Here is an 18203-nt window from a genome sequence, read left to right as displayed (position 1 = left end):
CTCTCACAGGTAAACTTTCACCCTGCAAAATCCCACATATAAAATTCACTACTCAGAATGCTTACTTCCCTTTTTGATGGGCCGGGGAGCAGAAAAATCAAGATTTTCTCAGTTCTAGCTTGATTTTTGAGGTTTGTAACTCCCAAAGCTGTGGCCCTGTGCAGTACACACCACCTTCTCCACTTAGCACAATGTAGAGATCAGCTACCAGAGGGAAAATTTCCCTAAAATCAGACACTGGGGTCTGCTTCCTGTAGCACAGAAGTTGGCTCAGGGCAACCAGGACCTCAGTGGCAATATGCCCCATGCCTCATCCTAGGACTTCACCTCTTATCCTCTGTAAAAATGACCCTTCTCTCTTCTGCTCATCCAAATTGTTTCTCTGCTCTTAGGAGCATGGAAGCTCTATCTCCACCCAGGAGATATCCATCACCAGAGGCCACCCAGCTGGCTGTTTTCCAGCCTGCTCTGCCCACAGCAGCAATGGGCCCAAGACAAAGCAGATGTGGCAGAACAGGGCTGCTGCTCCCTCCTTGGCAAGGATGTCCAGGGGCATGTGCACTTCTGAGTATTCTGGCTGCTAAAATTCCAGGGGAAGCATTCAATCCCATCCATGTTCTTCAGGGATCTTCTTCACTCTGAATTGTTTTGAGGGTTTTCCTCATCTCATGACTGGTTCTTTGCCTGACATTCTCAAGCGCTGATCAGCTACTAACCCTGCTGGGAAATGCCAGGCTTTGGAAACAATCTCCCTAATCTTGTTTCTCTGTTACCCTCTGGCACAGAAGGTCTAGATTTCGAGGTATTAAGAGCTAATAACCTAATTTGCTGATGTGGAGAGGCAGGAATGCTTGGACTAAGGTGTCAAAAGATTAAAGACAATCCCTGCAAGCGATTAGCCGTGAGAGTCTGTGGAGGTCAGCAGAGATGTGCCAGCAGTGAATCCACCACCATCAAAAGGCATCCAGGAGCAGAGAATCTGGGTCATTCCTCATGCTGCCCCTCTTTGATGTGGACTGCACAGAGGTGATTAGGGAAGCTCTTAGACCAGCCTAGCAGATGCAGGGATCTGGCTTTCTCTGCTGCCTGAAGAGCTGCTGCTCGCTGTGATCCCTCACAAGCCCCCAAGTGCTGTGTCAGCCCCCTGGGTGAGCTGCAGCCAGCTGTGCTGTGGAACCTCCTCACACGCTGCTCCTGGCTTGCAGGAGCTGCCCTCAGAGCTGAGGAGGAGCCTTCTTCAGCCTGTTGGGGTCCCCTCCAGAAAGGGCTGTGGTGCTCACACCGCTGTTCTGCAAACCCTCAATGTGGTTTCAAATCAGCCCCACGGGAAAACAGCAGGATCTCATGCCAAAGCAAGAGAAATGACCAACTGCTGGCCACTGTTACAGGAAGCAGTGAGCTCAGGTGGAGGCCTGGGACAGATTTTCAAGGAATCAGGCTGGCCACAGTTTGCAGTTAATCCATGTCTTATGCATTCAGAATTAAACAAAATTAAAAAGGGCTCTATGTCAGGTATCAGGGTACGAGCTCTGCCTTTAAACTTTGCAGCAGACTATTTTGCTCAGCTCAGGTAATTCCAAGGACCTTGCCACCTGCCTGCTCATTCTCACTGGTCGAGGTATCAGTGAAGCATCACAGATTAATGGGAGAGAGTGACAGTGCCTTACTTGTACTCATCTTTACATTAAATAAGGCTGTAGATCCACCTGTGGCTGTCAGCAGCAAGCCATTGTGGAGCCTCTGCACCTTTCCTGGGAGACACAAGCAGGACTTGGTATGGTTTGGAGGGTGGTGGGTTCCTGACGGCACTTTTGGCATGTCCATAAATCAGGCAAGCAGGTCCAACAGGATCCCAGAGGTGCCATCTCCCAGCACAGCAGGAGTCCTGACCCCACATTCCCTCCTGGCACACTGAACCACTCTGCCACAGCAGACTTTTTAGACAGAGTCCTGCATGGAAAGCCATTGCTCTCCTGTGCAGAGCCCCAGGAAAGCCAGGCAGGCTTTCCAGCAGGCAGTGAGCATCAGCCAGAGGGCCCTGTGCTGGGACAGACTGCACAGCAGGATGTCCTGCACTAAGTGACGCTCCCTCTATACCCCATGGCCGTGCCTGAATATCCCAGGACACTACAAGCATCCAGCTCAGTCTCCAGATCATAATTTTGGCCTCAGGGTCTCATGATTGCAGCATTTGGGCTTCCTTGAGGCTTTGACCAATACAACTCCCAGCTTCAGCAAAGCACCAAATATGAGCACAGGTCAGGCCAAAGAAAAGTCCAGGCCTAATCCTTCTCTCTCAGGCAGTTAAAGCAGCCATGATCTAAGGGACCTGCTGTGAGGAAAGCCTCCTCCCAATTACCAGCCCCCTAATTTCACCTCTACTTTGCCATTCTCTGCAGAGCTCAGTTGTCACTCTGGCTCCCAGTCTGCACACTGTGCACCAACTCCATCTATTCTCATTACTTCCCCAAGAATATTTGCTTTTTTAGGCCTCTCTTGATATTTTCATCACTGCTGCAGCAATCTGTCTATGTGACATTCTCAGAATGGAAATAGTGGACACACTCCAAACCTCAGGACAAAGCCAGAAATATTTCCCTGCTCAACTGGTGGTTATAATCATCCATGAGTTATTTGGACCAGCATGTCTCTTTAGTTCAGATTCCCACAGTGCTGAGGCAGCAGGACCCCAAGGCCTCTGCTGGACCACAAGATCCACAGCAGAATTCAAGGATAGCTGCAGACAGGAAGGCGTGCACAGAGTAAACATCTCCCAGTCTCTTCAGACTGACCAGTTCTTGCCAGAAGTAAAAAACAGAATTTATTATCTCCCTTATTTACACTATAAATGATTTGAGGAAATATCCTACAAATGGTACATCCACGGTATTGATCTGTGTGTCAATTCTGACAGAGAAAACTTAACCGAAAATGGTGATGGTTTTTGTGACAATTAGGAAGTAGCCTTGGTTTGATGCTGATAGGAATCCATTTGCCACTCTTCTGATTGCCTTGGGCAGCACCTCTGAATTAATGGTATCTCTCTATCCTGAAACTCCATCCCCACCTCTCTGTCCTGGCTGCACTCTCGGCGCCTTACAGACTGCCTGATGTTCCACAGCATCCTGCCATCATCCATCAGTCCCCCCTGCTTTCCCTGTACCCGGGCTTTCACACATCTCTGTGTGTGCCATGCCAGCAGCTTTAGGTACCCAAGGGCCACAGCCTTGGCTTCTGAAGTAGTCTGACCTGTTAGCGTGTCCCATGTCTGCAACACAGCCTGTCAGTGAAAAACCAGGCTCATGGTCACTATAAAACACTGCCAGCACCAAACTCCAATGTGCCCTGGGCTCTGAGAGCTATGAACAGTCCCAACAGCTGGCATTAAGCTCTCCTTAAAATACTTCCCCAGAGTTTTACATGTTTTCCACCAACGTTCACAAACCAATGAAGAAAAAGCAACAGGATTTCAACTCTCACCTTTTAAAACTTCTCCACAGTCAAGAAGAAGAAAATAAAAAAGCTCATGAATGCAATCAAAGCCCAAAGTCAGTAATGGCTGCAATCTGAGTTGTGAGTGAAATTAAAGCTTAAAAGATTAAGAGGCATGCAAGCTGGCTGAATGGCAGAAGTGAGGTAAAACAGATTACAGAAGTCCCAGTTGCTTCGTTAAAAAACATTCCACCAGGTTATTAAACTCTGTTTAGTGTCCTGGTCAACACAGGTGTATTTTCCACTGACATAACCCATGGCAGCTGATAATTCCTAGAGGCACCTTGGCTGGCACAAGCATTCTGTGACCTGGACAAAGGAGAGCCTGCTGAAATTAGTTTAATTCTTGAAGTAAAAGAATCCCACTGGTAAAGAAGGAGGCAGGTCAGACAGTCACTGTCATCCTTTTTCTGCTCCAGTATGTTGAGGAATGATGCCCCATGACAGAACCAATAACTGGAAGAGGATCTGTGGCACAAGCCAGCATTCCTGGTCCCCTGCTCCACCTAGAGAAGCCTGTCTATTTCTGGGGAAAGGTGAAATAGAGAAACTTTGACTCAACTGAAAATCAGAGCAATTAAACACTAATTAACAAATCAAGCCATGCACATTCAAAATGAGATGGTAATGCTGGAGTGACTTGCAACTCATGGTTAAGCACACAAGCACTTCTCAGCCTCCTCTGCAGCACTGCAAAACGCTGTGGGTCAGCGCTGGGAGGACAGCATGGTGAGGAGAGAGCAGCAGAGCTGTGAAAACAAGACGAATCTGGATGGGGGAATGTCCAAAAGGGAACAAGCTCTGCTTGTGCTGGCCTGAATGAGAGCTGAATGAAGCAAGGACGGCTTCCGAGAATGCCGCGTCCTTGCCGCCAAGGACGGCGAGAGGGCAGGGGAAGGAGGGGAGGGCTTGGGAAGCACAAACACGAGCGTGAGAGAAGACAGCACAGCTCAACCAAGGCCTGGAGGGGACCCCAGGCTAAGGTCAAGCTCCCCATACACAGCTGGCTTGCAAGCATGGAAAAAGCCCGATGCAATCCATCACAAGGCAGACAGCAGCCTCCTCGCCGCTATCCAGCCTGTGTCCCCGTGAATGCTGCTGGACTACTGACTGAAGGGCTGCATCTGCTGCCATTTCACTCTCCCTCCGTGTTCCCCGACCTCCTCGCTCCCCCTTTGCCAGAAGGAAGCAAAGCAGACACAGCAGCTGAAAAACAACAGCTGGGTTATGTGCCTTAGCAGTTGTCTACCTGCAAGGAGAAGTGCTGGTGTCCAAGGTGTGGGGACATAGGAGGAAACAGCTGCAGACACATCCAGCCTGCACTGCACAGGCAAGTGGGGAATGAGAACAGCTCCTAACTTATTTCCATACCCTGAAATCATCTACAGCTTAGAAGTTGCATCTACTGCCTGGATGAAATAAGAGAAATCCTCCTCTGGGTGTGAGTGCTATGCAGAGTATTTCAACAGGCTGCAAGAAGAAAGCAGGAGGAGCTTCTAAGGCTCACTGCCACAGGCACATGGGCAGCATTCACTATCCACAGGGAAAACTTGAGCTCTCTCTCCAAACATGCCTTGATCAAACATCTCAACACACACCAGACATGAAGTTCTGCTTCTGGAGAGGCCCAGATTAAGCTATAGTTGAAAGCTCTGATTTTCAGAGTGTGGATGCTAGTTTAGAAAACCCAGCCTTTAGGGGATGGCGTTGTCTGGCCATCAAACACATGGGCAGCCTGCATCCACTGTCATTTTTTTAATTCCTCCGATCCAAAATCTCAGGAGGAGATGAAAACAGTGGAAAATACAATTTCCCTGGCTGCAGAGCAGACTCCAGACATCCAGCAGTTGCCTGCCTGGCATGGCTAACATCAGCCAGGAGAAGGAGACATAGAGCAGAGGAGTGGGGAGAGCAGAAGGGATCAAAACCACTGGAAGAAAGCTGCTATGGGCGGATGCATGACCCAAGGCAGGAATCTGGTGAAAGCTTTACTCTCAGGCTCAAGAGCTGGACTGAGAAGGAACACCATCACCACCACACTGGCAAGAGCAACCACTAAATGTTAGGAGATGTAGTTAAGTCATTGCTTAGTTCCAGACAAGAACAGCCCTGGGGATGAGGGCCCAGGACAGAGGCATTCTGTGTGTGCTCTGTGGAAGGAAGTGGGAATGAGGAGAAGAAGAGGGGCTCATATGGCTCAAGGAGCTGAGTGCTCCCAAGGAGAGCTAGGCTGTGTGCAGACTGACATGGCCACTCAAACCATGGTTTTCCAGCAAGGGAAGCCCCGTGGAGCAGCAGGAGCAGCACCAGGACCCACGAGCATGCCACAGAATCCTATGCACCACGGGAAAGAGCAGGCCTGTGCCAGCTCTAATTGGCCCCTAAAAAGACAAGTTATTCTTTTTTATTTAATCTTTCTGTGCTTTGTTTCCCCATCTTTAAAGCATCCCTTCATCTCACAGAGGTTTGGGGAAGATAAATTAACTGCTCATCAACTGCCCAGATACAATAGCGCCGAGATCGGCAGAAGTTCAAGAGGAAATTAATAATTCTGCCTCTGGAACAGGGCTTGAATAGAGCCTGGTAAATAAGGCAGAAGGGCACAGAGCGAACAATAAGAGAAAACAAAATCCTGAATATCTGCTCATTAAGTGAGCAAAGTCCATTGTGTGTGCAGAGGGAGGCAGGGAGCCCGTGGAGATCCCGGCAAGAGACTCTGTAATTAAAGCCTGGATAATAATGCACACACACTGGGGGGGCAAATTAAGGGTGCACAGGGAACCCTCACACTGCTATTTTCTAACTTTGCAGTGTTTGACTTTCAGCCTTCACAACGCTCTTTCAATGCCTTTTTTAGGTGTGCAGAGGCGTGGGCACGCTTCCCTTCTCCCGTTCCAGCAGTAGGATGCTTATTCTGATTTATCCTGAAAAGTGTGTGCATACAGCCAGTAAAGGCTTGGAAGAATAAACAATTAGGGCTGGGGCTCAAGCAAATGCATGCCAGCTTTTTGGGGATGTGCACTTGTTTCTTTTTCTAAACATGGTGCACATAACCAAACCCAGTCTTTTCTTAGGCCGAAGAAGAATACATCCAACACAGCACATACAAACTACAACCTAATTTAAAAAAATAAAACATATCCTGGAGAAGGCTGGACAGTATTTTACAATTCAACTGTTTACTAGTCGAAAATAAAATAAAAACAGAAATGCAGCAGAAGGCCCCTGCAGGTCTGACCTCTGGGATTCCCAGTCCAGGGGCAATACATCTCAAATTCCGAGGGCTCCAGCTGCTCAATCCACAGGTCTGAGCTCAAAGAAAAAAAATCCTGGAGCACAGCAAGCAGCTTTGACCAACCCCAGACTCACCTGGCAACTCACTACTGAGATCCAGGTCCCCAGCAGAACAGAAATCTCACCAACAACCACATTTACCACCTATGTTAGTGCCTCTGTAGAGACATTGTTGACAATAAAACCAAACTCCTACTCACACTAACACAAAGCAAATCATGAATCACACCACTAAGAGGGAATGACTTTTTGGTGAAAGGCTGGGAAACAATGAAAAGCATGAATTGATCCAGAGTTTTATCTAAAACATTGCAATTATTGACACTGACATTTCTTATTTGCTCACTAAAATCACAGTTCCACACGGTGACGTCAATCATTCCAGTGCTCACCCACCCTCTGAGGGTTGGATTGCAGCAAAGGGAGGTTATGTGACTTGACAAAACCACACACAAATCATCAGCAGAGTCCCAAGGAAAACAAAGATGGGGCAAAGCAGTCAAAATCTCAACGCTTGGCTTGAAAGAAACTCACAGACTATGCTTAGGATGACTTGAACTTCTGAAAGCTACCACGGCTGAAGATGTTTTACAACAGCATTTTGGCTGTGATTCATCCTTCTGAAACAACAATCTCCCACCTGCAAAAGGCCTCTGACATTCTGACATTCTCTGTCAAGCCCCAAACTCCAGCAGGTCTTTTCCAAAGCTGTGATTTGTAGCCAATTTTTAGCAGGTTTGAGGCATGCAATCAATATTGTGGAGAATAAAAATCAAAATTGGCTCCTCTGCCATCATTAACTGCTAGACAGTTAATCACCTTCATTTGCATGAAAAAAGCAGCCTGAGAAGGAAGTCCTGTTGATGACAGGAGAACACCTCTGGGGAGCAGAGCCTCATGCCCTGGGAAGGCTTTGGTCATTAAAAATTTACCTCAATTAACTGGGTTTTCACAGTAAGAGTTACAGCAGAACCACTGACACACCGAGCATCAGTAGCTGCCAGCTGCATGCTGCATGCAAATCAGGGCACGTGGGTGGTTAAAAAGTACTGCTGTGACCTTATCCTGAGGCCTCCTCACACTGAAAATGTTCACCTTCAGCCTGCAGAACTTCCCTGCTAATGAAAACAGAACTGAATCATAAGGAAAACAGAACTGGATCATAAGGAAAACCCCATCTCTCTGCATGCTTTCCCACACTGACCAAGGTCTTCTCACTTCTTCTTCCATTGCCCTGTGCTGGTAACATGACTCTGCTTCTCCTCTTTACAAATAAGTCTGCACAGTAACACGCCAGAGAACATTTATGAGATTGTAAAAACACTTGGCATGTTGGCAAGTGTGAAGGTAAATGCAGATTCAGGTATTTAATTATACAGTCAATCATGTCTGCAATTCAGACAGCAGCTCAGATCTCACAGCTTAATTGCTTTAATTTCAGATGAATAGCTTGTGTTGTCAGCAGTGGTTTGACACGCTGGAGAGCAGTCACAAACTACACGAGGAGCAAACAACCAACATTTATTCCTCTGCCCACCCACACACCTTGGGCAGCTCAAAATGCCTGAGCTGACCTTTGCTGCTGCTGTTTTTCATTTCCAAAACGCAGGAGGAACAGCATAGGGTACGTTTAAAAACAGCAAAACCAGAGAAATTTGTGGCAAGGTGGTGAACCTGGCATCTGATTTTGCAGTACAGCCAAGGCACAGGGTGAAGCAAGAACTGTAAGGAATCATTAAATGCTCTTACCTGTCCTGCAAAAAGCCCACACACACCAATAATACAGAGGATGTTGAACACAGCCGAGCCCACGATGGTTCCAACGCCCACGTCTCCTTTTGTGATGAAAACACCTGAAACACAAGTTCAAGAGAAGCTGTGTAAATGGGAAAGAGCTGACTTTTCTACACATAAAATTGCAGACCTCATACCCTATTAATGACTCTAAAGGCAAACTGCAGAGAGTTGCTTTCTGAGGGGACTTGAATGGATTGTGTGATGGAAACCAAGTACATCCAAGTTATGAACTTCCTGCTATTGTGACCCAACATTATGGCAATACACACCACAAACACTGCAAGCTCATGGTAGCAGCTGATGGGACACAAATCCACAGGAAGCTGTCTCCCCTAAGATATTCCCTGAGCAGTACTTTGCTCCTTCCCATATCCCCATCCCAACTGGCTTCAGTGGGATGAAGCTTCAGTAGAAGCTGGAGATGACTCAGAGCTGTCTGGCCACAGCTACTCACAAGCCTCTCGGGATGAGTTACGGGGCTATGCCACAAGCTTTTTTCAGAGCTCTTCTGTCAAATTTGGTTAAAATTGGCCAATGAGGTTAATGGTGAGGGAGATGAACTGACAGACACATGCATCACTGTGCTGCACAAAATCCTTTCCTTAGGAAGGCAGCCTAAAAATAACACTCCATCTCCTGCTAGCTGTCAGTCTGTTTAAATTCACCTCTTGCTTTTAAGGTTCCAACACCAGTTCACATATTTTCTCCAACTTCATCCTTTTCTCAGAAACACAGAAGCCCTCACCTGCCAAGTGGCACAGGGCACCTGGCAGGTTACACCACAGCAGGAAAATGTTCCTGGTGACCATCAGGGCTTCTCTAAGTCACCTGAAGGAATCTGGTTCTATTTTCACCCTGGTGCTGCACTACCCTTAACCAAAGGACAATCCCAACTTGGTGCAATTTAAGTTCCCAAATGATAAGGCTTTGCTTGTGCAATCAGACCTCTGCAGAGCACATAGCTTCACAGCAGGAACACTTCACCCTCTTGATGTGGTTGGGTAGAACATCACTCTCTAGCACTGCCTGCAGTCCCTCTCTGAGAGTTTCCCAGGTTTTGCAACTTAAGGATAGTTGAATCCCTTCATCACACCTCCCATAAGCAGAGAGCTGCTTTGGAAATGTGATGCTCTGTTGTGACAAGCTGTTGCTGTAAGAAAGCATTTCAAATCCTCTTCTCCTCCCCACTCTGGCTTTTCCAGGGAAAAGCAGTGTTGGAAGACTAACCAGAGGGGAGGTGATGGCAGAGAACCTGCCACTGAGGACATGAACAGTGTGCCAGGGTACCAGAGAGGGAAATCTGGGGGAAATCCTTTCCCACAGGGCCCTGGAGCAGGGTGGCAGATGAGGCAGGAAAGTGGACAGGAGAGGATAATGTAGGTGAAACCTGGCTAATGGGCAGGTATGGTAAAATGCCCATTTGTCCTGGCTTGGCAGGGTCAAGACAACAGTACCCCCAGAGTCAGTTCACCTTGACTGTGGCAAGGACTCCCCACAGTCAGTGCCATGTGTGCCCAGTGTTACAACAAACCTTGCAGGCACAAAGCAATGCCATTTCAGCCCTGAAAACAGCCAGGGAAACTGGAAGGTTTAGGGAAGCAGCAGCAGGCTCCTTACCTATGACAGATGTGAAGAGCTCAGGAGCAGAGCTTCCTGCTGCCATGAAAGTTGCCCCAGCCACATCTTCACTGAGATGCAAGCGCTGCAGAGAAACACAGTCACTGATTAGCTGAGGAATCCCACACTGAGCAGCTGAAGGAATTCCAGTCCCAACGTTAACCTGCCTGCTGAGAGTGGGTACCTGTAAAGTTTTGTGTAAACAAAGGTTAAGTATAGGGGGAAAGCCACCACAGGCACTGGCTACTGAAGTGAGCATCACCTGGCAGAGAGGGCAGGTTATGCCAGAGACACTTTTAGAGAGGAGGGAAAGGTCACCATTGCAGCCAACAGGGAAGGCAGGTTCACCACTCATGGGTTTGTGTGCTCCACAACCCCAGCACCACACACCTCATCTTTCCCACGTTCACCTGTAAAGGGCAGGGACAGGGCTCAGGCTTCATTCACCTCCAGCCACCTTCCCTGGCACAAGTTATGCCTTGCTTTACCCTCTCCTTACCCCCTTTCTCCTGGACTACATCACTGACCTCCTGTACCTGTCCCTCAGCAGTACCCAGGGACTGTCTAAAACCTGGGGTTTCTGGAAGGGAAAGGACCCACTGTTCTACAAAAACTTCATCAGCATATGCTGCTTCCAAAGATTTCCTTGGTTAATTACACCCTCTGTGTTTGCACTCCCACTGTTCCATCTGCACCGGCTCCCATTGAGCCAACACCCATCTGCATCTGCTCAGCAGATGCCACAAGGCACTGAAGAGGAGCAACAACCACCCTGAGCTGTTACTACACCAAGGCAGCAGCTGCCACTGCGGGAGCACAGGAAAGGCAGCCAGGAGCATGAGGAAGGCAGCTCAGGGTGGTGGGAAGTGTCCCTGGCAGAGCTGGCTTGCCCCCCAGCCTGGCAGGACACAGCAAACCTGCCTCTGTTCCCATTCCCCTGCACACTGCAGGGCTCCTTTGCTGTTTCCTCCTTGCCTGAGTACCTTTGCACAGAGACAAGAACAGAAATCATCACAGCAGCCTTTTCTGAAGATTCCACAATGGGTATTCCTCACCCCTGAGGGAGGGTAACTCTATCCACTGCCCACACAGAGGTAACAACCCTTTGTACATAAATTATGGGGACAAGGGAAAAGGACAGGATGTGCCCTCACCAGGAGCGCCCTTGAAGCAGAAGACCACAGCACTGCTGGAGTGCTATAAAGCTTGTGGAACCTGATAAAGTACAGATTTATGGGAAACTATTTTAAACAGGATTAAAACTATCGTGAAAGAAGTTCACAGGACCAGAGGCAGATCCTCAAAGGCCAGGTTCTTCTGCAGGATGCTCTGTGAAACTATGGAGACATCCATCCTACAATAGCTGCTGGAACTCATGGTGGTGCCTCCTGAGAGCAAAGCCACCAGCAAAGGGGGCACAGCCACCAGACAGCTGTGCTGACATCATGGCAGGGTGGTTTGCCCTTGGGCATACTGACAGCACCCCAAAATACAAGCCTCTCCTGGACACTGCTCACTCAGCTCAGGTTTTGTTCATCCACAGACACCTGAGCCAGCTTCTAGAGCCACAGTTACCAGTCAGGTTCACTTGCCTGGGAGAGGGGAAGTCAAAGAACTCAGTGTGTCCACATCCCCCAGCATCTCCTATCCCCATTCCCACACCAGTGCTCCCTCTCCTGAACCTTGCAATGGGGTTCCCCAGATTCAGGCCCAGAGGGTGCAGCAACTCTGCAGGACAGAAGCTCCTGCCTTATGTTGTTACCCTTCAGTTACCTCTATACTTAAGCATCAAAAGTGGAATTTGCTGGGGGCTTTTTTCTTTGATGATGCAAAAAAGGCCCACACAGCAGAGTGCTGAACTTTAACTATCAGATTAATTTGGAGACAGCCTCCATCAGTGCTGTCAGCACAAATTATTTGCCCTGTCAGCTCCCACACCTCTCCCAGGGCCAGCACAGCCCACGCCTTGACGGGTGACACTTGTTCCCAGGCACATGGACAGGTGTCTTCTACAAATGGCACAGATCTCTCGCTGCCAAAACCAGCCATATTCTCCTCTCACAGAGATTTCACTGCTGGAACTGACAGCAGATATGGCTCGCAGTAATTTTGGGCACATGGTCTGTGCTTGCTCTGTGGCTGTCCAAGCTGATTTAGGCAAAAATGTTCTCCTTGTCTTCTAAAATTTAGGCATCCTGACCTTACCAAAGAGAAACAGAGTCCCTTGTAATTGCTGGAAGCATTCACAAGCTTCTTTACAGCTGACCTAGCTGTCCCTGCTGCTTTACAACTCACACCCACACAACACAAGGTCTGACAATCATGACTGTGAGGGCAGGGTACGAGATCCATGGTTTCTACCAGGATAAATCACCAGAGGTTTTAATTTCTGTCAGCTAAGGCAAAGGCCTGGTATTTCTGCAGAGACATCTGCAAAGACACAAAAACATGAGGCAGCAGAACCACCCCAGTGGGAATGCCTGGAGCACCTGGAGAGCCTGTCCTGCGAGGAAGAACACAGAGCTGAGTCAACGCACACACACGTCATGTTGAGCAACAAGACAAGCAGCATAGGCAGCACTGCAGGACAACAGCAAATAAATACACCATCACCACAGCCCAAGGCTCTCCAGAAGTGCTGTGAAAGCAGCACAAGAGGAAGGAACATCTAACACTCACTTCACAGATCTTCTCCAGCGAAGGGACGAAGAAGTCATCGCAGACAATTGCCAAGGCGTAGAACATGTACACAGCCTGCAAGGGAGGAGAGAGAGGGCTGAGTCTGGAGACTGTCACACACAACTGAATGGCAGCAGCCCAACCCATCCCAGGTTTCATTTGGTACAGACTTTGCAAGAAAATAAAATGCTCTTGCAAGAAGAATTCATAGAGCTGTCCGGGATGTAACTGAAAGATCGTGGAGTATTTACCCGAAAGTTCTTATAAACTATCAAAAGCTGCCAACATTTTATCTTCACCATAAAGGCTGATCTTTTTTTTGCCTTTTTTAAAATTCTCTGGACATTGCTAATCCACATTGAAATATTTTTGCTTTCCTTCTTTTTTACTCTGGACATTACTAAGCCACACTGAAGTACTTTCGCCTTCCTTTTTTTCCCTGTTGGGCAGTGCAAGGCTTTTCTATCACTGTGTTCTGTAAAAATCTAAACCCTGGAGGAGTAATTTTTGAAATCTAGTGTTCTGGAAAAGAAGCTTTTTTTCTGGACTGAAGTGCCCTGCCATGTCACCTAGGTCCCAGCAGTAAATCTTGCTGAACTTCACATAGGAAAAAATATAACCAAGGGGGAACACAGGACTCGAAAAGACACTGGGCCAATCAGTTCTTTAATGTCATGCAAGAAACATTTAATCTGGGTTTCTGTACTAATCAACAGAATGTTCTGGGGCCTGATCTCTGCCCCAAGAGGCAAACAGTGTGGCTCACATGCACACAGCAAAGCCCTGCAGGGCAACCTGGCCCATCCTACCCACAGGGAAGGAGCTCGCTCCAGAGTTACTTCCACAAGCAGTGCAGCTCCAGTGACTGACTACAGCTGAGAGAAGTGGCCAATATTTGTAGAAAAACAGTGTATTAATCCTAAGGAACCACAGTTCCAAGCACATCACCCACAGATCCTCTAGCTTTGCTTGTTGATGAAGTCCTGCAGAAGCTCAGGCAATGTGAGGAGACCAGAGTACTTTTCTCTGGAGGGAAAGCAGAAATAAAAATGGCCTGCAGTTTTTTTGTTCTTGTTTTGATTTTCCAGGAACAGGTTTAAATCCCCCACCCCCATCAAAAACACAGATTCTACTTTGCCAGAGTTAAAAGTTTGCTGCAAAAAAAATCAATAATTACTGTACATCTCAGCCATGAAAACTTTTCAAGCTCAAAAATAATTCAAGTGTATTTTTTTCAGGATTAGAGATGGGAATTTAATTACAACAAATGATTTTGACACTATCTTGACACAAGAGGTGCTGGAATGTCACTTGGATAGTTTCTGTGCTTCTTTGTCACTTGTCATAAACGTGAGTAAGTGTAACTTAGGCTTTTAGAAAATCTTACACTGCAAAACAGCCCCAGGAACCACAAGAGTAAGCAAAATTCCAGGTCTCCAACTCTGTTGGGTGCAGCAAAGAACCTGATCCTGCAAAGGGAGCACCAGCTGCTGACACAATACCAACTGTATCAACAGAGATAAAGGAAGATAGGAACAAGGATCAGAAAGGGCTCCAGAGAGTGATGTGGCCAAATTCCATTGAAACATAACAGATAAAGGGTGCCTAACTTCAGCTTAGATTTTTGATCTGCTAATCATAATAATCTGCAGTGAGTCATGCCCTCAGTGCCCTGCCCCAACACACAGTAATGCCTCTCAAGAAGGCTAATCTGTGCAGCAGCATCATTCCTGTAAAGTGAGCATGTGCTCTCCATTTGACACGATCCACACCCACGGAGCACAGGGCTCCACATGGCTGCCGGGCTTCCTGCACCTCCCTGAGGCAGGCAAGGGAATGGGGGCGAAGGGGAGGCAGCCACCACAGCATCCCATGCCCCAGAGCCCAGGCAGCTCACCCCAGATGCCCCCACACATGCACTGCATTGCACTGTAGGGGTCCACAGATGATGCCACGCTCCACAGGGCTCACAGAGGCACCAGGGCCACCAGTTCTTCAGTTTAGACAATTCCTACTCTGGAATTTTAGATGCACATTCAAATGATGCCAGGGGAGGGACTGTGTCGCTTCCAGTGCACTCAAGACTGCCAAAGCATCCCAGCATCAAAGTGGAGTCTCATGGTGTCCAGGTTTTGAGAGGGCACAGCAACCACCTTCAAGGGTGACAAGGGAATTTGCTTTTGTCTGCCCATGCTTTCTCATTAGTAGGATCAGGTACAAGACAAAAGGCAAAAAGGGCACAGAAATGAGTAAGGAACAGAAAAATAAATGTGAAGGAACTGCTCCTCCAGGCTCTTGCTCATTCCCCCCAGGAGTGGGGACTGTATCCCTGCTGCAGGAGCTGGAAGCACTAAAGCAAACCCACTGCACTCCTCAGGACGGAGTGCACTGACCAGGCTGAGCCCACGGCACCTGCACACTCCAGCATTCCCTTTAATGACCTCACTGCTGTCACAAAGCTGGCTTTGGCTCTGAGTCTTCCCTAAGTTCATTCAAGTGGGTGCAATAAAGTGCGAAGTGTCAGAATTGAAGGAGTATCTGGCTAAACCCCAGCCTTGTCCACAGAGTAAATCACTGGAAGCTGCCCACAGTCAGCGAACACATGAGGAGAGCAACTGTGACTTCCTTGGAAGTTCTTCGGGCTTTTTGGTGGGGCTTGTTTGTTTGCTTCTTAAACAAACACAACACAGCAATATTAAGAGTTTGGGCCAGCAGGAACACAAGCAGGAGGGGGCTTTTCTATGCAAGAGGGAGGACAGGCAGGAGCATCAAGGAGGCCAGTCTGCATGGCATGTCCCGTGAGGAGAGGGCCAACAGCACATCTTGAGATTTCAAGTCAGTCATCCTGATATTTCACTAAGGAATCACATGGATTTTTCCTTCAGCACATGGCCCCCTGTCTTCATGGGCACCGCGGGAGCAGCAGCTCTGGAAAGGAGCAGGGCAGCACAGACTGAAGGGTGTTCCACCTGGAAGTGCCACTGGGAATTAAGGAATTGGTTGGGGGACACAGAATATGGCCTGTGCAATGGCAGCAGTGTACAACATGGAGGACTCAACACACAAAATAAGGCTCAGCCCCAGTTTCATTCAGTTCTAAGTGATGATATGGGAGGCAATACACTTTAAAAAACACACTCACTCCTCCTCCCCATCAAAAGGGACATTAAAAAATTAGGAAAATGCAATGGGTCTGCATAAAAGGATTATAAATGCCAGATTAAGTACCACATTAGGACTGATGTTAAAATGACAATTCTAACAGAGATGCAATCTCTGCATCAAAGGTGATTAAGTTTCTTACTCAAAATACCTGCTCCACTGCACAGCACAGAAATGGTCATTCTTCATGTTTGTCCAGCAGCCCTTTGAGCTTCCCATGACAGTCTTCACACTCAACCTCGCTTCACTGAGTGAAGGAAGCTTTTCACAAGAGAGCAGAATGCTGTGGAAGCAGCAATCCCTGCAGCCCTGCCTCCTTCCCAGGGGGCTGTGAAAGGCTGAGGTTGCTGCTGGCAGCAAAGCAGGGGTGGGGTGTCTGCTGCTGCCCCACAGACGCTGCCCTGGGGGGGCAAGACTAGCAAGGGGCCACCCCTGAAACTACCTTAGCCAAGCACAGGGCTTTTCTCAGCTCTGACTGCATCACAAACCTGTGGGACCCCAGGAAATTCCTCTGGCGGCTCTGGGGGGCTCAGACACCTTCACACAGAGCCCAAGACCTCTGGGCCTTTGATTCAGCCCTTGGAAAAAACAATTACCAACCCTTATAGGAAGAATTACAAGTTAAAAGGGTTTAATTAGAATAATAGTTAGTTTGTCACCAGGTGAAAAATAGAAATTTTTTGGGGTTTTTAGAATGGGGGCTCAGGGTCCCAAAAATGGAGGAATTTGGGCGTGCCCTTTCCTTCTTTTTTCTTCTTCCTAGCCTCCATCTTCTGGGTGATGTTGGCATTTTTAGATTGGTTTAGAGTAGAAGCTCACTGTCTAACATAGGTGATAGGTATTGGGAAGTTATTGTAAATAATGCACATGTAGTTTTTAGTATTAAAAGGTAACACCGCCCCAGGGGTGGCCAGAGTGTCTCTGTCTGTCCTGCTGAGTGGACCTTGGCATGCCAGGAGAAAGAATTTTATAGATAAGAAACTATTAACAACCTTGAGAATGAGAACAGAAGAGTTCTGACTCCTTCTTCAAGCACCGGGCTGGGAAAAGAGACTTTCTAAGACATCTTGGGGTCACTCTGAGCAGCAGAGATTCCGAGACAAACCCACCTAAAACTCCATTGCTGGAGGGAAATGAAAAACCCCAACCAAAGCAGGAAGCCACAGAGCCTGGGTTGACTCTGTCCAGCAGTTTGTGTACCACGATGTGCCCAGCATGTGTACCACGATGTGCCCAGCAGTTGGTGTACCACGATGTGCCCAGCAGTTGGTGTACCACGATGTGCCCAGCAGTTTGTGTACCATGATGTGCCCAGCAGTTTGTGTACCATGATGTGCCCAGCATGCGTACCATGATGTGCCCAGCAGTTGGTGTACCACGATGTGCCCAGCAGTTTGTGTACTATGATGTGCCCAGCAGTTTGTGTACCACGATGTGCCCAGCAGTTTGTGTACCACGATGTGCCCAGCAGTTGGTGTACCATGATGTGCCCAGCAGTTGGTGTACCATGATGTGCCCAGTGGTTGGTGTACCATGATGTGCCCAGCAGTTTGTGTACCATGATGTGCCCAGCAGTTTGTGTACCACGATGTGCCCAGCAGTTTGTGTACCATGATGTGCCCAGCATGCGTACCACGATGTGCCCAGCAGTTTGTGTACTATGATGTGCCCAGCAGTTTGTGTACCACGATGTGCCCAGTGGTTGGTGTACCACGATGTGCCCAGCAGTTTGTGTACTATGATGTGCCCAGCAGTTTGTGTACCATGATGTGCCCAGCAGTTTGTGTACCATGATGTGCCCAGTGGTTGGTGTACCACGATGTGCTCAGCAGTGCTCCCACAGACGGCCAGGGCACTGGAGAAATGCACCCCCTAAGGAGACAGCCCTGTGCTGCAGGAATGAGATGTGTCTGGCTACTGACCCGATGCAGAAACAGAGACAGGACCCGTCCAGGGCGACCTACATTCCCCAGCTCCTGGCAGGAGGGAGGCAGGGGCTGTCAGAGCCTGTTCCCATGGCTACAGGAGGCAGTGGCAAGGCAGGAGCAGGAGGGATGGATGGCTGAGCACACACACTGCTCCTCCACCCTGCTCTGCCCAGGGACAGGCTCAGCTCTGACCATGCACAGGCTCCTCACGCTGGCAAGACAAAATATCCTGAC

General features: G+C 48.4%; 1 protein-coding gene across 1 annotated transcript in view; it reads right to left on the bottom strand.

Annotated features, from left to right (window-relative positions):
• The window catches only part of SLC24A3 (solute carrier family 24 member 3), an 83173-nt gene that overhangs the window by 26492 nt on the left and 38478 nt on the right, over positions 1–18203 (bottom strand). Inside the window, exons 3-5 of the mRNA XM_059469528.1 lie at positions 12880–12954; positions 10201–10285; positions 8536–8639 (exon numbers count right to left, since the gene is read on the bottom strand). Of these exons, the coding sequence (XP_059325511.1) occupies positions 8536–8639; positions 10201–10285; positions 12880–12945 (255 nt within the window). The 5' untranslated portion in view covers positions 12946–12954. The remainder of the gene's footprint in view (positions 1–8535; positions 8640–10200; positions 10286–12879; positions 12955–18203) is intronic.

The sequence above is a fragment of the Ammospiza nelsoni genome, chromosome 3 (genome assembly GCF_027579445.1).
Source record: "Ammospiza nelsoni isolate bAmmNel1 chromosome 3, bAmmNel1.pri, whole genome shotgun sequence".
Lineage (NCBI taxonomy): Eukaryota > Metazoa > Chordata > Aves > Passeriformes > Passerellidae > Ammospiza > Ammospiza nelsoni.
The sequence above is the reverse complement of the archived record's forward strand: the minus strand, read 5'-3'. Positions and strand labels throughout refer to the sequence as shown.